General features: G+C 45.4%; 1 protein-coding gene across 2 annotated transcripts in view; it reads right to left on the reverse strand.

The window, feature by feature from the left end:
- Positions 1-540: 540 nt before the first annotated feature.
- The window catches only part of KDELC1 (KDEL motif containing 1), a 28,838-nt gene continuing 7,771 nt past the window's right edge, over positions 541-21,607 (reverse strand). The window contains exons 4-10 of one of the 2 annotated variants that reach the window (XM_015420005.1): positions 19,778-19,855; positions 17,094-17,266; positions 15,840-16,077; positions 13,311-13,520; positions 11,360-11,449; positions 9,071-9,175; positions 541-648 (exon numbers count right to left, since the gene is read on the reverse strand). In XM_015420005.1, the coding sequence (XP_015275491.1) occupies positions 631-648; positions 9,071-9,175; positions 11,360-11,449; positions 13,311-13,520; positions 15,840-16,077; positions 17,094-17,266; positions 19,778-19,855 (912 nt within the window). In that variant the 3' untranslated portion in view covers positions 541-630. Of the gene's footprint in view, positions 649-9,070; positions 9,179-11,359; positions 11,450-13,310; positions 13,521-15,839; positions 16,078-17,093; positions 17,267-19,777; positions 19,856-21,607 lie in introns of those variants that run through there. The other variant, XM_015420006.1, reaches the window with a different exon arrangement.

Genomic DNA, 21,607 nt, shown 5'->3' on the forward strand with positions numbered 1-21,607 from the left:
GCATGTACTGGTTTTACCTCAGAATTATCCATATTGAGGTACCTCAGAAATTTCAACCCCTGAAATTTCACCTGACCTTTCCCCTCTATGTTGAATAACATATTTTGGTTTTGTATCATTATTATTTCAATTTATACGCCTCAAGTGCCATTTAAGTTGTTTAAGTTAAAGTGGGCTCCTGATCCTTCCCTTAGGTTCCTGAGCTGAGTCAACAGCCAAAATCTCATACTGTGACAGGGTAAGACTGCCAGAGTTCTTCAGCCAATAAGAAAACACATTACTAGGGCCACTCAGTAAAGGGAAAGAAAAACAGAAGGAAAATCTTGCCTCTGAGCGAGGGAAGTGGACAGAAGCCGTCATAGCAGTAAAGATACAAACCAATGGATTGCTAGATCCACATATTGGGTACTTTAGTTCTCAAAGGAAACAGAAGGCTCAAAGCTTTGGAGAGGTCTAATAAACATCACCACACTTTTATGGAAAGTATATTTATTTTTTAAAAAGTTAAAAAAAGTAATACTGCACAACAGAAAGCATTCAGACTGTTTCCCACCTTGTCTTTCTGTTGTCCTTTGAAGATATCTAAAATCCAAACACAAGCAAAGATCACAAGATGCTGTTTTCTGCCTGTTAAAGTTCTTCTTTGACCTGTAAGAAAGAAGGAAACTCAGCTGGTGCGTCCACGATTGATGGTAATAATAATAAGCCAAGATTCAGAAAACCACTGAGGACAGCAAATGTTGACTTTGCAAGACAAAGGATGAAACAGTTGACCACATGCTCAATGCCTGCAGTAAAATTGCTCAAACTGACTATAAAGAACATCATGATAGAGTTCCTGCTATGTTGCACTGGAATCTTTGCAAGAAGTATGGCTTTCCATCAGCCAGAAATTCATGGGAGTATAAACTAGACAAGATGATGAAACAAATATTCCTTGGGACTTCTGATTACAAACAGATAAACACTTGGAACATAACATCCCTGATGTCATAATTGTAGAAAAAAATGAGAAACAGAGTTTGGATCATTGACATTGCAATCCCAGGAGACAGCAGAATAGAAAAGGAAGAACAGGAGAAGATCACGAAATACCAAGAACAGAATTAGAGCACCTCTGGGAGAAGGTGGTTACCGTTGTGCCAATTGTCACTGGAGCCCTAGGAGCAGTGCCTAGAAGTCTGGAGCACCTCTGGGAGAAGGTGGTTACCATTGTGCCAGTTGTCATTGGAGCCCTAGGAGCAGTGCCTAGATGTCTCAAGAAACACCTGGACATTCTGGGCATTGAGCAAATTAACACCAGCTCAACTCCAGAAGACAGTGTTTCTTGGAACAACAAGAACCCTGCAAAGATACCTCTGCAATTCCCAAGAACTTGGCCAAATTTTTAATTGCAGAACACCATCGCAAGTCAAATATATGACTGTGACAATTCACATCATAATAACGACAATTCATTTTAATATTGCTAGAGCCATCCTATCCTGCTACATCAGGGAATCCCCAACCTTTCCAAGCCTGTGGGCACTTTTGGAATTCTGACACAAAGTGGTGGGTACAATTAACAAAAAGGTTGCTGAAGGAGGTGAAGCCAACCACAAAAGTCAGGGAACAAGGCATATTTCTAATAGTGACTCTTCAACATTTCAAGCAGAAGATCTGTTTAACAGGATGCCTTTAAAAGGAACACATACATCAAAACAGTGACGATCCACGAGGTATAGTGTTGCAGAATCAACCTTTAAAAATCTGCACAGCTAATCACATTTCCAGCAACCAATCAAAAGCCCTGCAGGGCAAAAGCTTTACCTGGCCCTGGCCCACTTTCTAAAAACACTTGGTGGGCATCAGGAAAGATGTTGGTGGGTGCTATGGCATCCATAGGCACCACATTTGGGGACTTCTGGGCTACACAAATTAGTCCCCTAAATTTTTGCGCACATGAGTGAACAATAAGGTCCAGATCAAGGTTTCTAACGATCTGTGTTTTTTTTTCAAACTCCTGGAATGCATTATGCCCACTTGTTTGGGAGGGGCAGAATAACCATTTTCCCCCCATTTGTACTTGGCCAAAGACACAGGAAGTTCAAGCAATGGGGACGAGACCTAGCTTTAACAAGACACGTCGCACAAGTCAAGTGCAGCGTTCCTTAAAGCTGACACACAGTGATATTTGTGGACCAATTATAACTCAACCCCCTAGTGGGAATAAATATGTACTAACTTTTATTGATGACTACTCAAGATACAGTGTGTTCTACCTAATTAAAGAGAAGAGTCAAGTGCTGGAAAAATTTAAAGCCTATGTAGTAATGGTCAGTAACAGATTTCAAAGAAAGCCATCCGCACTGACAATGGAGGGGAATATGTGGGACATGAGGTGCAAGACATATTTGACTGAAAAAGGAATAGAGCATCAGCGTACAATCCCATGCACTCTAGAGCAGAATGGTGTAGCAGAAAAGAAAACCACTTTTTAGCTGAAATGTCTAGATGTATGCTCCTTGAGGCAGAACTACCTGACAAGTATTGGTGAGAAGCAATCAACACTGCTACCTACCTGCAAAACAGATTACCTACTAAAGGTCCAAGTACTACACCATTTGAACTGTGGTACAGGCACAAACCCAGCCTGAATCATCTAAAAGTGTCTGGATCAAAGACATACATTCCTAAAGAAAAGTGGACCAAGATGGATCTTAGAGCTGAAGAAGGCATTTTTGTTGGCTATGTACTGGGATGCAAGGATACAGAATCCTCGACTCAGAAACAGTCAAGATCTGCAATGTGGTCATGTTGCCCTGCAAGGCATTTAATGTGCTCTTATGGACTTTATAACCCATAAGTGATCAAATGGACTGTGCAAACATATCCTTAAGGGACTGTATTGCTTGGTGACCCAATGTGATGCCAGTTGAGAATGCACACTTAAGAGAAGAAAGTCTTTCTTTCCGTTGCTGTTCCAGTTGGTTCTTCAAGGTTACCTGCCCTCTTACCTGCTGTGAGATGGACCAGTTCCCTAGCTGCATGGAGGAGTCGAACGCCATGCCATGGCACAAGGACAAAGAGCTCCAAACGCCATGAGGAGCTCCCTCTGTCACACGCAGGCAACCCCCCCATCTACCTGCAAGACTGCATGTAACTGAGAGGTTCTACACACGGTTGCTTGGAAACTAATCTCTCGCCCACCAACAGGCTCGGCTAAGCCAATCAAGAAACAATAGCCCTAGCTCGGTGACTCATACCCTCTTCATCCAGGTGCCACTCTCCATTCCACGTTACTAGCTCTCAATATTGACCACTCCTTAGTTCCCCTCCCCTCTTCCTGCCAGTCAATACCATGTTTTTGGGACGGACTAGTACGAGGTGGGCCAAGACATGTGACCAGCCTGGCACAACCCCCCAAGGCCCCCCTTAAAAGGGACACCCAGACATGTTCTCGCTCTCTTGCTCGCTCTCTCTTCCCCCTCCCCCAACGACCTATATACTCTCTGCATCTTGAACTTGGGGCCATCTGATCAAAAAAAAACCCTTGCCTCAAGACTCTGGAACTGCAGCCAGAGTCTCCACATGCTTTCTGCTGGTTAAATCGGCACGCTTCCTTTTCCTAGCATAATTCCCATTTTTCTAGTATTCCCTTATTTTTCCATTTGGAAGACTTCATCTCTTCAGGATCAGGTAAATGTATTGCCAAACCAACAAAACTCCTGCTAAAGCAAATGTGTTATCCCAATCTCTCTAAGTTTCTTAGCCCTGTATAATTGTGTGTGTGTTTGTGTACTATTTGAATGTGTATAAAATACAGTAAAAGACATTGAATTGAACTAATATCACCCTGCTTGTCTGTTACTGGTGCTCTGGATAAGTGGCAACCTCAGTATATACAGGTGAAAGCTCCCTTTGCTGATTGCTTATTAATAATAATTCATAATCCCCCAATATTGGTAACAATTTAGAGCAATCAGGCTAACAGTCTACATTGATGAAAGGGAGAAATCATGCACCATGGAGAAAGTAGATAGCAGTGAATCTACACTAACAAAAACAAAGCACATCAGACAGAAACAGTGCACCTGTGCACTATGGACAACACACATGACGCAACTGTGGAACCTAAAGAACCAGAAGAGGCTGCAGAACCAAGTGTCAGATGGTCAACCAGATCAAAGAAAGGAGTACCATCTTATTTTATATTTTAATGGTGTTTTAATGTGGTTTTAATTGCACTGTATCTTACATTGTTCTATTATATTTGTATTGTTGGAACCCGTCCTGAGCCCATTAAGGGGAGGGCAGGATATAAATCCAAATAAATAGAATAAAAAATAAAACATCTAGCAAAGGCAGAAGCGATACCCGAGCCTTCCACAAGGGTAGCAAGAATGCCTGCAAAATAAGCAGAAAAATGGAGAAAAACTGCAGAAGAAGAGATTGAATCACTGATCAAGAACCAAACATGGACACTTAACAGAACTGCCTCCAAGGATGAGGGCAGCATGAAGCAAGTGGATCTTCAAAACCAAGCATGATAACAGAAGGGGAAATACAAAGATACAAAGCCAGATTTGACTGCTAAAGGATACTCTCAGAAGTATGGAGAAAACTATTATTAAACCTTTGCACCCATGGTGAGACATACTACAATAGGAATGCTCTTGAGCACAGCAGCAGCAAGGAAGATGCATGTGGAGCATTTGGACATAAAGACTGCCTTTCTTCATGGGGACAGGGCCGGCCCGAGGTTGGCCTGTGCTCTAGGCGAGCGCAGATGCCAACCTCGCGGCGGGGCCTGGAGACCTCTCCACCGGAACCAGGCAGCCGGGGGCAGGCTGGGAGAAGGGTCACCCAGATTAGAGTCTGCGCTTCTAACCACTAATTCCTGGGGGTGGGGAGGGCGCCGCAATCCTCCGGAGCTCGCCCGCCTTCCAGGTAGGGGGGCGGCGGCAACTACTGGAGAGGCCGGGCGAGCCAGTGCGCCTTTCCGGGCCGCCGCCGCCGCCTCCTCCAACCAGGCCACGCTCTCCACCACGCGGTAGGCCCGCTGCACTGGGGTCACCTCACCTCCGTCCCGGCCAAGCTTCCTGTCTGCGAGCCGGAGCCAGTGGAAGCGCAGAGGCGGTGGCGGGCGAGCCGTCCTCCCCCCCCAGCTCAGCCCAGCTGCACCCCGCTGGCCGCCAGCTGAGCCAGGGAGCAGGTAAGGCAGCCACCCGGCCGCGCCTCTCCCCCCCCACACCATGAGCAGCAGCAGCGGCAGCAGCGGCGGCAGCGGCGGGCTCGCCGCCACCCAGCCTTGTAGTGCGGACGCGCCCCGCCTGCCCGCACACACACACCAGCCGCAGCGGCAAGGGGACCCAGGAAGAGGCAGGCAGGACGGACAGACGGACAGACAGACGGACGGGGCCCCACCCCACCTCACCCCACCCGCAGAGGAGGAGGAGGAGCGCCTTCCCGGAGCCGGCCAGGAGTTCCTCGCCGGGCGGCAGCCACCGGGGATTCCCGCGTTTAACACGTGGGATTTCCCGCTTGGGGGCACTGATTGGGCCGGTGGGCCGGCAGTGGCCCTGGGGATTGGCTACCTGCCTGCCTGCCTGCCTCACTATGGGCCCCACCGGGCCTGGGCAGTCCTCTCCTTGGCCCCCTTCCCCCCGCCCTTCTTGCCCCGGCCGGGCTGCGGGTGACGAGAGGCTGCCGGGAGCCGCATCTGCCTCTCCTCCCGTGCCCTAATGGCCGGCTCACGCTGTAGGCGAAGGCCTAGTTCGCCTAGCAGGCGAGCCGGCCCTGCATGGGGAAATAAAGGGAGATGGGCTGAAACAGGCTGCAAGATGTTGGAATAAGAAACTTCATCAAAAGCTAACCAAGGAAGGATATGAGCAACGCAAGGCAGAACATTGCCTATACTCGATATAGTGACAACAAATGGACATACATTCTGACAAGCAGATGATCTGATTTTATGATATGAAGACAACAAGGACTGTGATGAAATAGTTCAACATCTGAATCAAGAAGCTGAAGTGAAACAATTAGGAAACATCAACTACTACCTAGAAATACAAATAGAATGAGAGGAAGACTGAAGTTATCTTCTCAACCAGAAGCAGAAAATCCTAGAATTTCTGGACTACATGAATATGAAAGGAGCTAAACCAGTAAGCACTCCTATGGTACTGAACTATTTGAATCAGCAAGGAAGTAGTGAACTTCTGCCTGACAACAAGCAATTGGAAGACAGCTATACTGAAGCACCTTGATGCATCCTAACATCACAGCAGCTGTGTGCATGTTATGCAGGAAGGTGGAATTACCAAGCCAAAGGGACTGGAAAGTAGTCAAAAGACTTGCAAAGTACCTGAACTGCAACTAATGCAAGACTTTGGGACACAGGAACCCAATCCAGTACAACCAGACAATCAAGGTTGCATAAAATTTGTACAGATGGAGAAGATCAAGAACTAAACACATGGATCAAGATCAAGAACTAAACACATGGATTCATCACCTAGTAAGAAACATGCAAGAAGGAGGGCTTGTTGAGTTGGAATACTGTCCTACAGAAGAAATGATTGCAGGTACACTTACGAAGCCATTTTCTCAAGAAAAGTTTGAAAGTCTACATAAGATGAATCTTGTGGACTTTGTACCCTAGCCCTTGAGAAGGGGTGTTAGAACAGGGCAGCACGAAGACTATTAGGATAGTGAGGTCAGCACCTTCTCTCCTTTTAAATGTCATTCCTTGTCTGTCTCCAGATTGCTACTCTTAGGGCAATTTCTTGCTTCTTCTTGGAAGTTCCACGCTTAGTCTCTCAGCTAGAGATGTAGCTAGGACCAGTGTTCCTTCTAAGCTGAGTTGGTGTGAGCTAGCTCACAGTTTTTTAGCCTCCGGCTCATACATTTTTATCTTCGCTCAGGAAGGATGGCTCTAGAGCAAACTAATGTATGCAATAGCTAGGCTTGCCAAGTCCCCCCGGGGGGGCAGGGAAACCTCCGTCCGAGAGGCCCGTTACCCGCCGGCGGCGGATCAGGCCCCGGGGGGAACCCCACCCCCAAAGCACATGACGTGCCCGGCGTCAGCACGTCACCCGAGGGAAAACGCTACGGTTTTCCCTCTGATGATTGTGGCCCCGCCCCCGGCGTGCCCAACGTGGTTGCGTCACTTCCGGGTGACGTGGTTGCGATGCGCACGTGCACGGACTCCCGGAGCGGCGCTGGAGTCCCCCGCTCTACATAGAGCGAGGACGTGGCAACCCTAGCAATAGCCAAATCACCTGCTCACAGCTTTAATGCTGGCAGCTCACAAAGTAGAATTTTTGCTCTCAGGACTCCACAGCTTAGAGGGAGCATTGGCTAGGACCCTATCTCTGTCTCTTCCCATTACTATCGAGTATGTTAGTTCCTAAATAAACCTGTATCTGCACTTTAATCAGGGTGTGCACTGTTGCTGTGCTAATTACTCCGCTGACCCTGATGAGGCCAACTTCCAAGCATGATAGTCCTCAGCCCTTTCTCTTTACTGTTTCTTCCTACTCCTCTTCCCCTGCCCTAATAGAGAAGTCTCCAAATACAATAGGGTTTTTTGCCCATAGATAAATGTTAGCTTATATACAGGACAAAATAAAAAAGTGCATTTGGCACGGGGTCTAATATGCTTACTGCAAACCTGCTCCTAATTCCACAGTCATATTCTTGGATGCATTTGGTCAAGCTACAGTATCACAAAATGTTGGGTATTAACTTTATGCATAGAAAATTCTGTTTTGAACTTTGCTTTCTAGAGATGTCTCTTCCTTTGCCCTCTTCCCACACTCCATTTCCCCCAAGTTCCACTCCAAGTTCTCCAGGAATTTTGCAAGATGGAGGTGACAACCCTAAACTGTGAAGATCCTTGTGTTGTGGTGGCAGCTGCTGCAGAAGCAACATTTTAAAAAATCCGCACAGCCAATCAAATCTCCAGTGGCCAATCAGAAGCCTTGCTGGGCAAAAGCCCCACCTGGCCCTGCCCATTTCTAAAAACACTGGAAAAGGTGTCAGTGGGCCCCAGGTTGGGGACCCCTGGATTAGATTATTAATTTGAACTTTAATTTGACCCCTGGATTAGATTATTAATTTGCACTATTATTACAGATAGCAGAGGGAGCAGAATTTGGATTGCTGGCATAATTCATCTCAAGGCGTGTGTGTGTGTGTGTTTTAGCACAAGTGGTTAAGATGCTGAACTGCAGACTGAAGGTCGGTAGTTCAGCAGTTCGAGACCCGAGTTGCCGCATGACGGAGTGAGCTCCCGTCTCTGGTCCCAGCTCCTGCCAACCTAGCAGTTCGAAAGCAAGAAATTGCAAGTAGATAAATAGGTACCACTTTGGTGGGAAGGTAACAGCGTTCCATGCACCTTGGTGTATAGTCATGCTGGCCACATGACCACGGAAATGTCTTCGGACAGCGCTGGCTCTTTGGCTTGGAAACAGAGATGAGCACCGCATCCCTAGAGTCGGATTCGACTGGCTTTCGAGCAAGGGAAACCTTTATCTTTTACCTTATACACAGGGTTGGGTACTACAGAAAAAAATCCACATATGAAAGGGGAGAGGGATTTTTTGCTGATTCTACGCCCGCTGTGGCAGCCATTCAGCTCCACCACCATGCTGGTCTTGGGAACCCCCAGCAGCCGCTGCCTGGGGTGGGGGGTTGGATTTTAAGCTGTGGCTGGAAAGAGGAAACAAGCAAGTTATGCTCTCATGCGCAGGGACCATCCAACCCTAAGTAGAGTCAGAACTTTGCAAGTCCACTGAAATCAACGGACTCTGTAACTCATGGCTTTTGTTGTTGTTCTGTGTCCTGTCAAGATCTACCTTACTTCCAAACTCATTATCATGAGTTGTTACACCACTAGCATTAGAACAAAGGAAATCCTTTTCTCCTTCCCTCTTCACAATATATGCAAAAGCAGGGCTTTGGCACCCGTAATGAAAACTGTTCCCTAACTTAGAATTGGATTATGGGTAGCACTAAACAGGAAAAACGGGGTATTCAACAGACTGTGAAGTCAGCACCTGATATGTCAGTATTCATTCTGTACCTTTTTTCTGTGGCAGTGACAGGGGAAGAGGTCCTCGTCGGGCTGCTCCACTTTCTCCATGCCTTCTCTGATTCTTGGCTCATTCACTTGTAGCCTGGCATATTCCTACTTGAAAACAAAGAGGGTTGGTTTGTTTTTTTCTCTCTTGCAAAACTCAACATCTACGGCCTCACACTGATCAATGTGCGGCTGAGGAAATTTACCATGCTGCAAGAAACCTCCTGAGGAACATGAGACACAATCTCACAGAGACCGTAAGTAGATACGGCCCCATCTGGTGACTTGCTGAAATATCAATATCTCGGTGTTAATGCAGAGACATTTTCAGCTGTGTTTTCAGAGGGGCTTTCTACAGCTGGGTTCTTTGATGGTTGTTGATTGCTGCTTTGAGGGACAGATCCCTCTACATTAGAAAGGCATTTGTAGAATCTGGAATGCATCTTTAGCAAAATGCTAACCTGCTTTTTAGGGCATGCCTTTCACACAGAGCTTACCAGTCCAGTTACGGAGTTTGACCATTTAACTGCATTGAATTTTTGATTTAATAATGGCTACTCTTTAACTGTATGCTCTGAGGCAGGGTGGCGTAGCAATTAGAATGTTAGACTGGGATCTGTGACCCTGGGTTCAAATCCCCACTCTACCATGAAGCATGCTAGGTGACCTTGGGCCAGTCATGTACTCTCAGCCTCACCTACCCCACAAGGTTGCCGGGAAGACAAAATGGAGAGAAGAAGGATCTAAGCTGCTTTGGCTCCCCACTTGGGAGAATGGCAGGGCATCAATGAAGCAAGGACAAAATGGAGGATCTAAGCTGCTTTGGCCTCCCCATCTGGGAGAATGGCAGGGCATCAATGAAGCAATATAAAAGAATAGAGAAGACGAAGAAGACGAAGACGACGAAGAAGACGACGACGATGACGAAGAAGAAGACGAAGACGACGACGAAGAAGACAACGAAGACGACGAAGAAGACGACGACGAAGACGACGAAGACGACGACGAAGACGACGAAGAAGAAGACGAGGAGGAGGAGGAGGAGATTGGATTTATACCCCGCCCTTCAGTTGGAGTCTCAGAGCGGCTTACAAACTCCTTTCCCTTCCCCTTCCCACAACACACCCTGTGAGGTGGGTGGGGCTGAGAGAACTCTGACACAAACGGCTCTTTTTCAAGGACAGCTGTGCCAGAACTTGTGGCTGACCCAAGGCCACATCAGCAGGTGCAAGTGGAGGAGTGGGGAATCAAACCCGGTTCTCCCAGATTATAACTGGCTAAGTTATAGCTAAACAAGGAGTCGCCTGATTTATTACATTAGTCAGTCCTGTTATATATAATTAAGAGGGGACTGGGGGGCTCTGTGGTTACCTGTATAGTATGGAAATAAAACTACTGAATAAAACAAACCAGCACCTTATCTGATAACCATCCAGGACTCTTTTTTTTTTTTTGCTGAATAACAAAATCCCCATCGTTACAATGATGGAAATGGAGAGGGGTGTGTATATGTTACAAAAGCGTATGAGCATGAAATGTGTACTCAATATGCTTTACATGGAGATATACACTGTGCCTCCACCCCATGAGATCTCTGCAAGGGAGTGGCGTGACCCTTGGGGTTGGAGGCAGGTGGCAGACCTGGCCTTCACTGCAAGTGTCCCTGGGTTATGCGTTGCTTTTACCCACAGGAGGCAATGGATACCCACAGGAGGCAATGTAAGCCATCAGCAAACACATGATCACCCACCTTTGCTGCCTGGTGAACCCCACCACTGACTACGGCCACTGAGTGTCAGCTCAGCTTTTACCTGTGTCACCCGGCTTCGATCCCATGGAAAATGTCATTGCATGGAGGGTCTTCCATCAGCAGACCTGCAACTTCCCCATCTTGCTCTTACTGTGGCCCCAAATGCCCCCCAAATGCTGCTTCTCGGGGTGGCAACTCAAGACAGGGCCTTCTCAACTGGGCACCAAAACCATACAACTCACTCCCCAGAGCACTCCCGCCCGTCCCCTTCTGTCACTGTCTTCTGCCAGTGGTGAGGACTTCTTTTGTTTCATCAGGCATTCCCTCAGTGATCTCTCCTTCCTGCCCTATGTTTTAATTATCATTTTATGTGCTTTTAATACTTTGCTTTTAATTTTAATAGTTTTTATGATTATTTTTTTTTAAAAAAAATAACGTTTTAACTGTGAGCCACCTCGGCGGCCCTGATTGGGCAGAAAGGCAGCACACAAATGTTGTTAGGTAAACTAAAACAAGTTTCAAGTAGTCAAAGTGGGACTGACCTGGAAAAGTTTGAAGTAGTAACAAAATATATGGTCTCCCATGAGGTTATTTCTCGCAAAGTCTTGCCCCGCTTTTGCGATATTCTTTGCCTGGCAGGGAAAAAAGAAAGTAAGTTAGAACTACCTTTAATATTTCAAGACTAGAGGTTGGATCCTGTGTACCGCAAGGGCAGCCATGCGTGCAGCGGGCAACTGCTCCACGTCCCCCTTTCTGCTGCCGCTTGCTGTGGTTCCTGGAATCCTGCTTCCAGGGATGGAGGAATCAGTGGATCCATCAGCAACAACACAGGTTGCTTCGGCGGTGAGAGGGAAGAAGTGGCAGAGATCTGACCCCAGCAGAAGTGCAGTTTATACTGATGGAATGAGCTGTGGACTCCAACCCTTGTTTTTCCCCCCCTCAGTATATGCATCAATCCCCTTGGTTTGGTATATATTACTGCACCTTTTCGATGTTCACAATAAAGCAATGGAATGGATTTCCCTACTAAATTAACGCATACTTCAAGGTGAAGTATGACTCTAAACCAAGAATGCACAATTTCTTTGGCTTCCCAAGTGCACTGCATGAGAACTGTTCACCACGCAGAACTCAGTGAGTGAAAATAGGTACATCTAGTCACCTCTCTAAGCTGAATTCGTGGGAGCTAGCTCATGGTTTTTTAGCCTCCAGCTTACACATTTTTGTCTTAGCTCAGGAAGGATGGCTCCAGAGCAAACTAATTTATGCAGCAGCCAAATCGCTCACTCGCCACTTTTAATGCCAGTTGCTCACAGAGTAGCATTTTTGCTCACAAGACCCCACAGCTTAGAGGGAGCATTGCTCAGAATATACGTTTGGTGGCATGATCTTAGATAATTTGGCAATGTCCTTATCAATACAAACGGCTATTCAAAATAAAATCTTAGTAGGAAAAGTAGCCCACATTCAGCAGCCCTTCATCTTCTCAGAGCATACAGATAATGCCACAAGCCACAAATGCAAAAAATCCTGCCTTCCATATCGTCGCCATCATTTCTGCCAGCCCTTGTGAACTCATGAATCCAAACTGCTGGATCCTGCTTTCCTGCTGCAGAACAGCACCAGGCAAGAAACAATTTGGAAGCAAGGTGGTGGTGGGACTGGTAAGCCCCCTGGCTTAGCCCCTTCCTTTCCTGCCACTTTTCTCCTGCAACTCCCCCCTCCCCTGATGTTCTTCTCCCAGCCAAGGTTCTAGCGCCACGTTTCCATGTCATATTTTGATTCACAAGTCCACTAATGTACAGCTTTACAGGACTTGAAATGGAGTCAACTGTATGCAGAACAGTGAGTGCCTAGAGATAGAAGGCTATATGTGGTGTATATTGGTGGCATATCAAGACCACTGAGAACACCTCCCCAAAGAAATCTGTATCTGAATGAGGCCTGGACTTTTGAGAATGCTATTCAAAGGCATTATTGGCTTGTAAACAACCACTTGTCTAAGTCCCAAATAAACAGACTTTTGCAGACAATTCCCAAATTGTGGGGACTTTTTAAAAAGTATATCTTACTTCTGAGATGTGCCCCTGAGGTGCTGGCAGTGTTGATGGGGTTCAGCCTGCTCCCAGTGCGCCTGCAATCGCCTCCTACCTGGGAATCTCCCTCACCCCCAAGTCTTAAGAGTTGGTACAGGAACCTATGGGATTATCTCACAGTGGAAAGGATACTGATACAAACCTCAGATAAAGACCCTTACTCTGCCTCTCTTGATTATTATAATTTTTGGTACCCTGTTTTAAATTTTATTGCTCGAAACAAAGACCTCTTTGACCAGAACTGTGCTATCGATGTTTTACCGTGTTCATTTATCGATACTTGATTATTTGATTATTTACTATGACCTCGTATGTTTATGACAGTTTATTGTCGCTGTATCTGATGTTAATTTTTCAATAAAAACCGTTTTTTGTTTTTTTTTAAAGTATATCTTACTTCCTCGTCGTGATCTTTGGCCCACTGCAGTTTCTCCAAGAGATCACTCAGGTCGTTTTTAAATGGAATGTAGTGTTTCCAAGGTTGTAACTCGTTATAAAAATGCTCGTAGTAGATGGAATCCTGCTTCAGGACTACGCTGTTCCCTGCTAGAAGATAAGGCATCCGGTATGCAGCCACTGTGCCATCAATATTAATCTGGTATTTATACTGCAAAACACGGAATGACAGTTAATAAACACACAGCTTGTCGGTTTTGTAAATGCCCCTTTCCTCCACCAGGTAGGGCTGCCCGTTTCCCCTGGCCACTGGCGGGGTGGGTGGGTTTAGGGATGCCAGATCCAGGCTGGGGAACTCCTGGAAGAAGAAGAAGAGTTGGTTTTATATCCCACCCTTCACTACCCGAAGTAGACTCAGAATGGCTTACAATCAACTTTCCTTCCTCTCCCCACAACAGTCACCCTCTGAGGAAGGTGGGGCTGCGAGCTCTGGGAGAGCTGTGACTGGCCCGAGGTCTCCCAGCTGGCTTCATGTGGAGGAGTGGGGAATCAAACCTCAGTCTCCAGATTAGAGTCCTGCCACTCTTAACCGATACATTGGAGATTTGGGTGTGGAGTCTGGGGAGGGCAGGGACCTCAGTGGGGCACAGTGCCATAGAGTCCACCCTCCAAAACTTCCATTTTCTCTGTAGTCTGGAGATGAGCTATAATCCCAGGGGGTCCCCAGGACCTGCCTGGAGGCTGGCATCCCGACCACCAGGCTTCAGACTATGCCAGAAGTGTTTACAGGTTTCACACAACCTTGGGGTCATTTCACACATTACTTAGCAACAAAACATGGATTCCCACCAAATGTACACTTGATGGGGAGTTGAAGCCAGTCTATATTCCCTCATTATTTTTCACTTAAGATTTCTAATCTGAAAATGTAAGGTCTAAAGCACCTGTTGGTTATTTTCTGAGTTCCATTAATTGCAACTGACACATAGCTCTGAGGCTAAAATGAAATCTTACAAAAGTGGCCGTGTTAATTACAGAAAATAAAGAAAATACATTTTAAAAATCCTTGCACCTACTGATAACTGTGATCTGTCGTGGCAGGGAAGCATACATAAATCTCATGTGCACAACACAGATGAAGTGTGATTCAGACATGAACCTCTAACAGAAAGGCTGCCAACATTATTAATGTTACAGCATGGGACACTAGTAATGGACTTAACAGCATCAACCAACTTAGGGACAGGGAATATTTCCACATCAGCACTAGCCACCATCAGGGACAAGCTGAACTGATGCAGATACCGTAATTTCACTACAAATGTTCTTCCTGCAACTGGACCACCAACCAAGATAAAGGCATGAACTTTATATAACGTACAAACCAGACCTTAAGTGACTGTTGCTGTGTAGTGATAAGAGTGTAAGACCAGAAATGGAGACAGGGGTAAAAATATTTAGCTCATTGAATGACTTTGGGCCAATCACAGTCTCCAAGCCAAATAGGGTGGTTGAGAAGATTAAACAAAAGAGAATGAGAGAATCATGTATGCTCCACTGAGTCCTATGGAGAGCCAGATAGAAATGTGAAATATAGAAATCTCTACTTTAACTAGAGCTGTTTCTTCCATTTTTGTCACAAAATGGTATAGAAGGATCTCCTTGGAGAGACTGTATCCTGTCTTGACAGGTTCTCCTTGGAGAAATCATATCCATCCTGTCTTGAAACAGCTGCACTGGCTGCCGATTTGAGTTCTGGATCAAATTGAAGTTGCTGGTGATTGCCTTTAAAGCCCGAAACGGTCTGGAACCTTCATAACTGGTGGACCACCTCTTCCAACATTAACCCCCCCCCCCGAAATTCACATTCTTCAACCCACAACTTGCTTGTGGTGCCTGGTCCCTGGAATGTTCACCTGGTATCCGCCAGGACTAGGGCCTTCTTTGTGGTGGCCCCATCCTGGAGGAACCAGCTGTCAGACAGTACATGAGCCCTGCAGGACTTTTCTAAGTTCTGCAAGGCCTGCAAAGCAGAGCTCTTCCATTTAGTTTTTCATGAGTTGGGTCTGTTTATGTGGGCTGCCTTTTAATTATATTTGTATTATGTTTTTAAGTGATGTCTGTTAATATTTTAGCTGTTAGATACCTTGAGACTGCATGGCAGTGAGAGACAGCATATCTCTCCTTATATATAATTGAATAGTGGGTGCCAAAGTTCTAAAATGCACTGGGAACAATCCATCTGCAGTTTTCTGTTGACACACTTGACTAGATTGATATCTAGTGAGCAAGCGAGAAAAAAATGAACGTGTTTTATCACAGGCAACAAAATTATGAAATAGTTATATTCTGTGCATAGCCTGAGTATACGGAATGGAGCAATTGCCCAAGCAGAACGAGAAGAATACCATTCATCCTTGCTTTGAGATCCTCTATTTCAGTGATCTGAACAGCTGCCAAATACTTGAATCAACTTCAAAACATAAATTCTCTAAAACGTAAATAAACGGTATATTTATTTATACTGTACCTTGAAGAAGTCAAAAAAGGATATATGCTTCACAATGGGGCCGTACAGACTTTCATCGTGCTGGAAAAAGAAGAAGTTGGTAAATGCTGCATCAATTATTTCAGGGTATTTTCTGCTTAGTTTCACAAGTTCGAGCCTCTCTTTACGACTGTCTCGACCTCTCCAGATTGCTGTAGTGTTCTTTTCTTCCCACAGTGGCCCAGTGTTCGCTTGGACAGACATCATGTCAAGACTTACTCTAGAGGAGGAAATGGAATAAACATCATCAAAATGTGCCTTTTAAAGAAAACAATTATTTGTTTTTTTTTCAAAATGCGATTGGAATGATTTATTCTGGGCCCATCTTTTCTCATTGCAGAGCAGAGTATCTTTCCAGGGAAGTAGTCCAAGAAACACATTTCTCTAGGTGGACGTAATTAATTCTCTGGAAAAGAGAATTTCACTAAATTCCATGGGGGTAGGCAAGCTAAAAATACAAGAGAATTTTATGACTCGGTTGTGAAATGGATATAGCAGGTTGAACGTATATGTGAACTTTAATAAACTGCTGCTTTACAAGACGGTGGGAAAAACTGTTTTAAAAGTGGACTGGCCAGAAAAGTGAGATGCTGGGCCAAGTTCTAGAGAACCATTTAGTGCCTTCTGAGGCAGATGTTACCAGTCATGGATAGAGCATAGGAAAGGGTGGGGGACACACAACAAAAGTAGAGAAAGTGGCAAGTTGAAGCTGTTGGGCCTGAAACACGGTTATACTGCATCAGTGTAAACGTGCCCTGTGCAATCTTTTGATTTAGCTGAGTATTTACTTCTTGGATTATTACTTCTTCTTCTTCTTTTTTTAAGAAATGCCATTTTTAGGCATAACCCAAAACACACTGATTTACTGAATTTACTCTTCCATTGTAACCACATGTCCAAGGAGGAGCTGTAAGCCAAGGAGTTCCGATTTCTCTTGCTGCTCTTCCCTTGCCCGCAACAAAGGAGTCACTGTTAGTCCCAGCACCTATTATCATTAGGTCTCCCACGACCCCCTCCAACCAAGCAGTCCTTGCAGGTTTGGGGAACCTGGTTGGAGTAAGAGCCACATGACTTGGGGGGCTGCGGTGGGCAGGGCGGGGGAAGGACAGGGGAAAAGATCCCCCAGCCTTATGTCCACGGATCACGCAATCTAACCCCTTGCCAGTAAGAGATACCATTTCAGAAAGCAAAAATCACTAATATTTCAGTGAATCAAAACTGTAGAAAAGCTCTTACCGGCCCATTGTTTCTAAAACAGAATCTGTCAGGTCATAAGTGGGCATTACGATGTCTTTTGAGTCGGTGGATCCACACCAGGAAAATATGGGATGGATGTCCAGAGAGGATTTCTTCTTCTCCAAGGGCCAGTCTCCCAAATTGACAAAAAACTCTACATCGGGCATTTTCACCTAGGACACAAACAGGCAATCATGTTATATTGGGCTACTGCATTGGGCTACTTTCTCAAAAGTGCCATCTGTTTTTAATGAACGGGTCATAGTAACAGACACAATAAACAATTCAAGGAAAACTCTCCACTCCACAGAAGCCATGTTCCCATGCTCTTAATGGATTGTCCACCGGCAAGAGGAACTGTTGAATAAAATTTTCAGAGCATGCACAGAGGGATCGTATCCCAACCTCTCAGAACTTATTTGGTTGCCAAGTTTTGGTCTGGAGCTTTATAATGTTTATGACCTGATTCTGCAACAGTGCAAAATCCATAAACATGAATATATAGACCATCATTCAAAGAACATCAGCTACAAGCAAGGTATATAAAAGAAAAATCTCTGAAATTCCACGGATATCTAATTATTATGCACATTATTTATACAGCATTTGCTTCTCTGCATATAATACTCTAACAACATCCTGGTATTGCCATCCCTTTATTTCTGCTGGGTGGTTGAAGCTGAGACAACCCTAAGCAGGTCTACTCAGATTAAAGTCCCATTTTATTCCATGGTGCTTGCTCCCAGGAAAGTGTTCTTGGGGTTGCAGCCAGAGTGATTTAAGCTGAGAGAGAGAAGAGAAGAAGAAGAGATTGGATTTATACCTTGCCCTTCACTCAGAGTCGCTTACAATCTCCTTCCCTTCCTCTCCCCACAACAGACACCCCGTGAGGTAGGTGGGGCTGAGAGAGCTCTTTCGAGAACTGCTCTTGAGAGAACAGCTCAGAGAGAACTTGTGACTGACCCAAGGTCACCCAGCAGCTTCATGTGGAGGAGTGGGGAATCCAAGCTCTCCCAGATTAGAGTCCGCTGCTCTTAAATACTACAACGAACTGGAGCACACAATGAGTTCATGCCCGATCAACCATCTGAGGAGGGCTTGCCTAAGCGCACCCAACGAGTTCGTGCCCAAGCAACCATCTGAACGAAGACTCCCCAGCTCAGAGTTTGTTCAGTTAGCCAATACACTAGACCAGGTTGCTGAGCTTCCCAGATAAGCTGTTTGGGCGCTTTTGGACAGGCACAAGGAGGCAGCTTTGTTCCTACGTTTTGTAAATGTCTGAAGTAAAGGGAAGTACCTCCCAAATCTTTAAGAGCATGATGCCATCTGCTGGTCAACAGCCTACAAGGTAAAAGTGCAATTATAACTTCAGGCTTATACAGAGACGGCATCACCTAGAAAAGGAATACTGAGCAAGGGTAGATTTTGGCATACAAAGAATCTACTAAGATTCCTGACCGGGATGGCCCAGGCGGGCCTGATCTCATCAGAACTTGGAAGCCAAGCAGGGTCAGGCCTGGTTAATACTTGGATGGGAAACCAGCAAGAATAGCCAGAGTTACTGTGCAAAGGCAAGCAAGGGTGAGCCACCTCTCAACGGCGCTTGCCTTGAAAACCCTGCAGGGCCAGCATAAATCAGCTGCGACTTGACGGCACTTTCCACCACCAAACTTTTTGGATGGAAAACCATAAGCCGATAGGTCTGATTTTAAACCCAGTCCTGCTGACTCCCTTCTTTTGGTGTGGATGTAAGGTCATGAAGGCAGCTCCTAAGAGCTTGCAGACTTTAAATCTCCTCCTCAGTGTACGCAGTGTCTTCTGTTCCTTCCACATCCCTGCAGCTAATGAAAATCTCTCTCTCTCTCTCCTAGTCTGGAATCATGCAGGGATTGTTACTCATGCTAGTCACCCAGCAGATTTTTTTTGCTTTTCTTACTCTCACGAGCTCAGTTGGTTTGCTGGACTCATCTGGCTTTGTTTCTGCTAATACTTATGACACACCCTTCAGGCATCTATTTTTTATGCAGGCCAGGACATAAAGGGCCACGTACAACACGTTTTGCCTGCAACATGGCTTTTCAGACCCTCCATTCTCTTCTGAAGGCCAAATCGTAGCAGTCAGTGCGGGACAAAGGGTGGCGACAAAGGGGAGAGTTGGCTTCCCCTCCTCGTGTGCACAGAAATGTCTTTGACACGTGAAGGAAATGCTTTGGATCTCAGCCATGGTCTCCTATGGAGGGCTTTGATAGTTATTATCACCACAATACTGAACTGGCCCAGAACCCCAAGATGGCAGCCAGTCTCTGGAACATTCTGCCAACTGCCTTTTGACTGGCTAGATCTTAGTCACTTATGCCACATTCAGTTAAAATGCGGCTTTTCTAAAAAGTTCTTTTTGCAAGTTCATGGTGGTAAGAGTTCGGTTGTTTTTTTTTTGCTGGCTCTCATGCTGAATTTCTTGGGGCTATATCATATTGCTTATTAATTTTAATGTGTGTTTCTAGACTTTAATTTTATCTTTTTTTTTACATTCATGTTATTTCATTGTATTATATATATATATAGCACACACACATACACATACACCTCCTGACAGAAAATGTGGTATATTTATTTTAAAATTAATAAAATACATTTCACTATTTGTTACCGGAAAGTATAAGAAGCTAATGAGAGACACTCACTTTTCTAGTCAAAGAAAGCAGGATGGCATCCATGAAAATCCTAAAGCCGACGTGTTCACCATGGGTCTTTATATAAACCTAAAACAAATCCAGAGATGCTGACTTCGCTGTCTTTTTCCTTTCAAAACAAACATGTCTTTTACAACCATCCCCATTTCCTAACAAACAAATCAAGCAAACTATCTGTTTTCACTTTTTATAATTACAAGACTGGGCAGCTCAATAAGACAAGACATACGAGCTGCCTCGTCACTGATGAGATGTCAGCCACTATTATTGGACAAGAATTAAACAAGGGTTTAACAAGCGCTTAAGAGCTAACACCAACAATGAATCAAGTTCCCATTAGGAAGAGTCAGTAAGGATTTATTGTAGAGGACTGGCATGTTTAAGAGCAATAACTGGGATTCATGGAATTCATAACATCAATTAGAAAAAAATTAACAAGCAACCTTTGTAATGACAGTGCCAGGGGCTTCATAAACTGTGAAGGATGTCCAGGCACCAGGGCATGAAGCCAGCTCAGAGAGTGCCAAAGGCCCTGGATGGACTGCAATGCCTTGTATTCGGTCGTATCAGTACAAGGCTTCTTAGGACCAAACCCCCGTCCATTCAGGGCAACCAAAGACAGTTTTCACACAATGGATTAGGGAACTTCAGTGAGGATAGGTTTATCCACAGCTGTTTAACCACAATAGTGAAATAAAACCTCCATGTCCAGAGGTTGGGAACACCACAAAAGGAGAATCATCCCCTCCTTTATACCCTTTTTGCGAAATTCTAGGGGTATGTAGCTGATTACTCTTTTAAAAAGAATGCTGGATTAGTTTGTTTATTTATTTGATTTTTTTTTTACCCCGCCCTCCCCACCGAGGCAGGCTCAGGGCAGCTTATATAAGACTTGGGTTGACTTGGGTCTGAGCCAGCCAGCCTTCAGGTTTACATCTGTCATTTCCAGGTTCCTTACTCTCAAAGAAACCACCTTCCACCATATGAACCTACCTGTTCACTTGGGTAATCTTTGGAAGCCCCACTTCAGTTGCCCCCACCAGCTGAGGCTAGACAGGGGGTGATCTGAGAAAGGGCTTTCTTCGTTGCAGCCCCAAAACTCTGGAACTCCCTCCCCAGGGAGATCTGTCTGTTTCTCTCTCTTGGTGTCTTCTGCCATCAAATGAAGGCTTCTTTTATTTCATTTGGCATACCCCCACAGGGCTCTTTTTGTAGAAAAAGCCCAGCAGGAACTCATTAGCATATTAGGCCACACCCCTGCCAGCACAGCTCATTAGCACATTAGGCGGCACCCCCATGTTACCAGAAGTGTGGTTATCCAGCCACACCCACCTTTTGCTTCTTATTCTGTTTACCTTGTTCGTTGTCAAAACCCAGGGCTTTTTTTGTAGCAGGAACTCCTTTGCATGTTAGGCCGCACACCCCTAATGAAGCCAATCCTAACGGATTTCTGCTGCCAAGTGTGGCCTATTATGCTAATGAGTTCCTGCTGGGCGTGGCCAACTTGGGAGCCAGCCGGAACTCCGTTCCTGTGCGTTCCTGCCCCAAAATAGCCCTGCCCCCAAATGCTAATTGAGTCACTTGAATCACTCTCCTCCAACACATTTCAAAGAAGGTTGATTCATTTGAAATGTGGTGTTTTACGGATACTGTGGACCACCAAAAAGACAAATAAGTGGGTTCTAGATCAGCCTGAATTCTCCCAAGAAGCTAAAATGACTAAACTGAGGCTATCATACCAAAGTCCCATTATGAGAAGACAAGAGTCACTGGAAAAGACAATAATGCCGGGAAAAGTGGAAGGCAGAAGGAATAGAGAGA

The sequence above is a fragment of the Gekko japonicus genome, unplaced genomic scaffold (genome assembly GCF_001447785.1).
Source record: "Gekko japonicus isolate JY-2015 unplaced genomic scaffold, Gekko_japonicus_V1.1 scaffold5631, whole genome shotgun sequence".
Classification (NCBI taxonomy): domain Eukaryota; kingdom Metazoa; phylum Chordata; class Lepidosauria; order Squamata; family Gekkonidae; genus Gekko; species Gekko japonicus.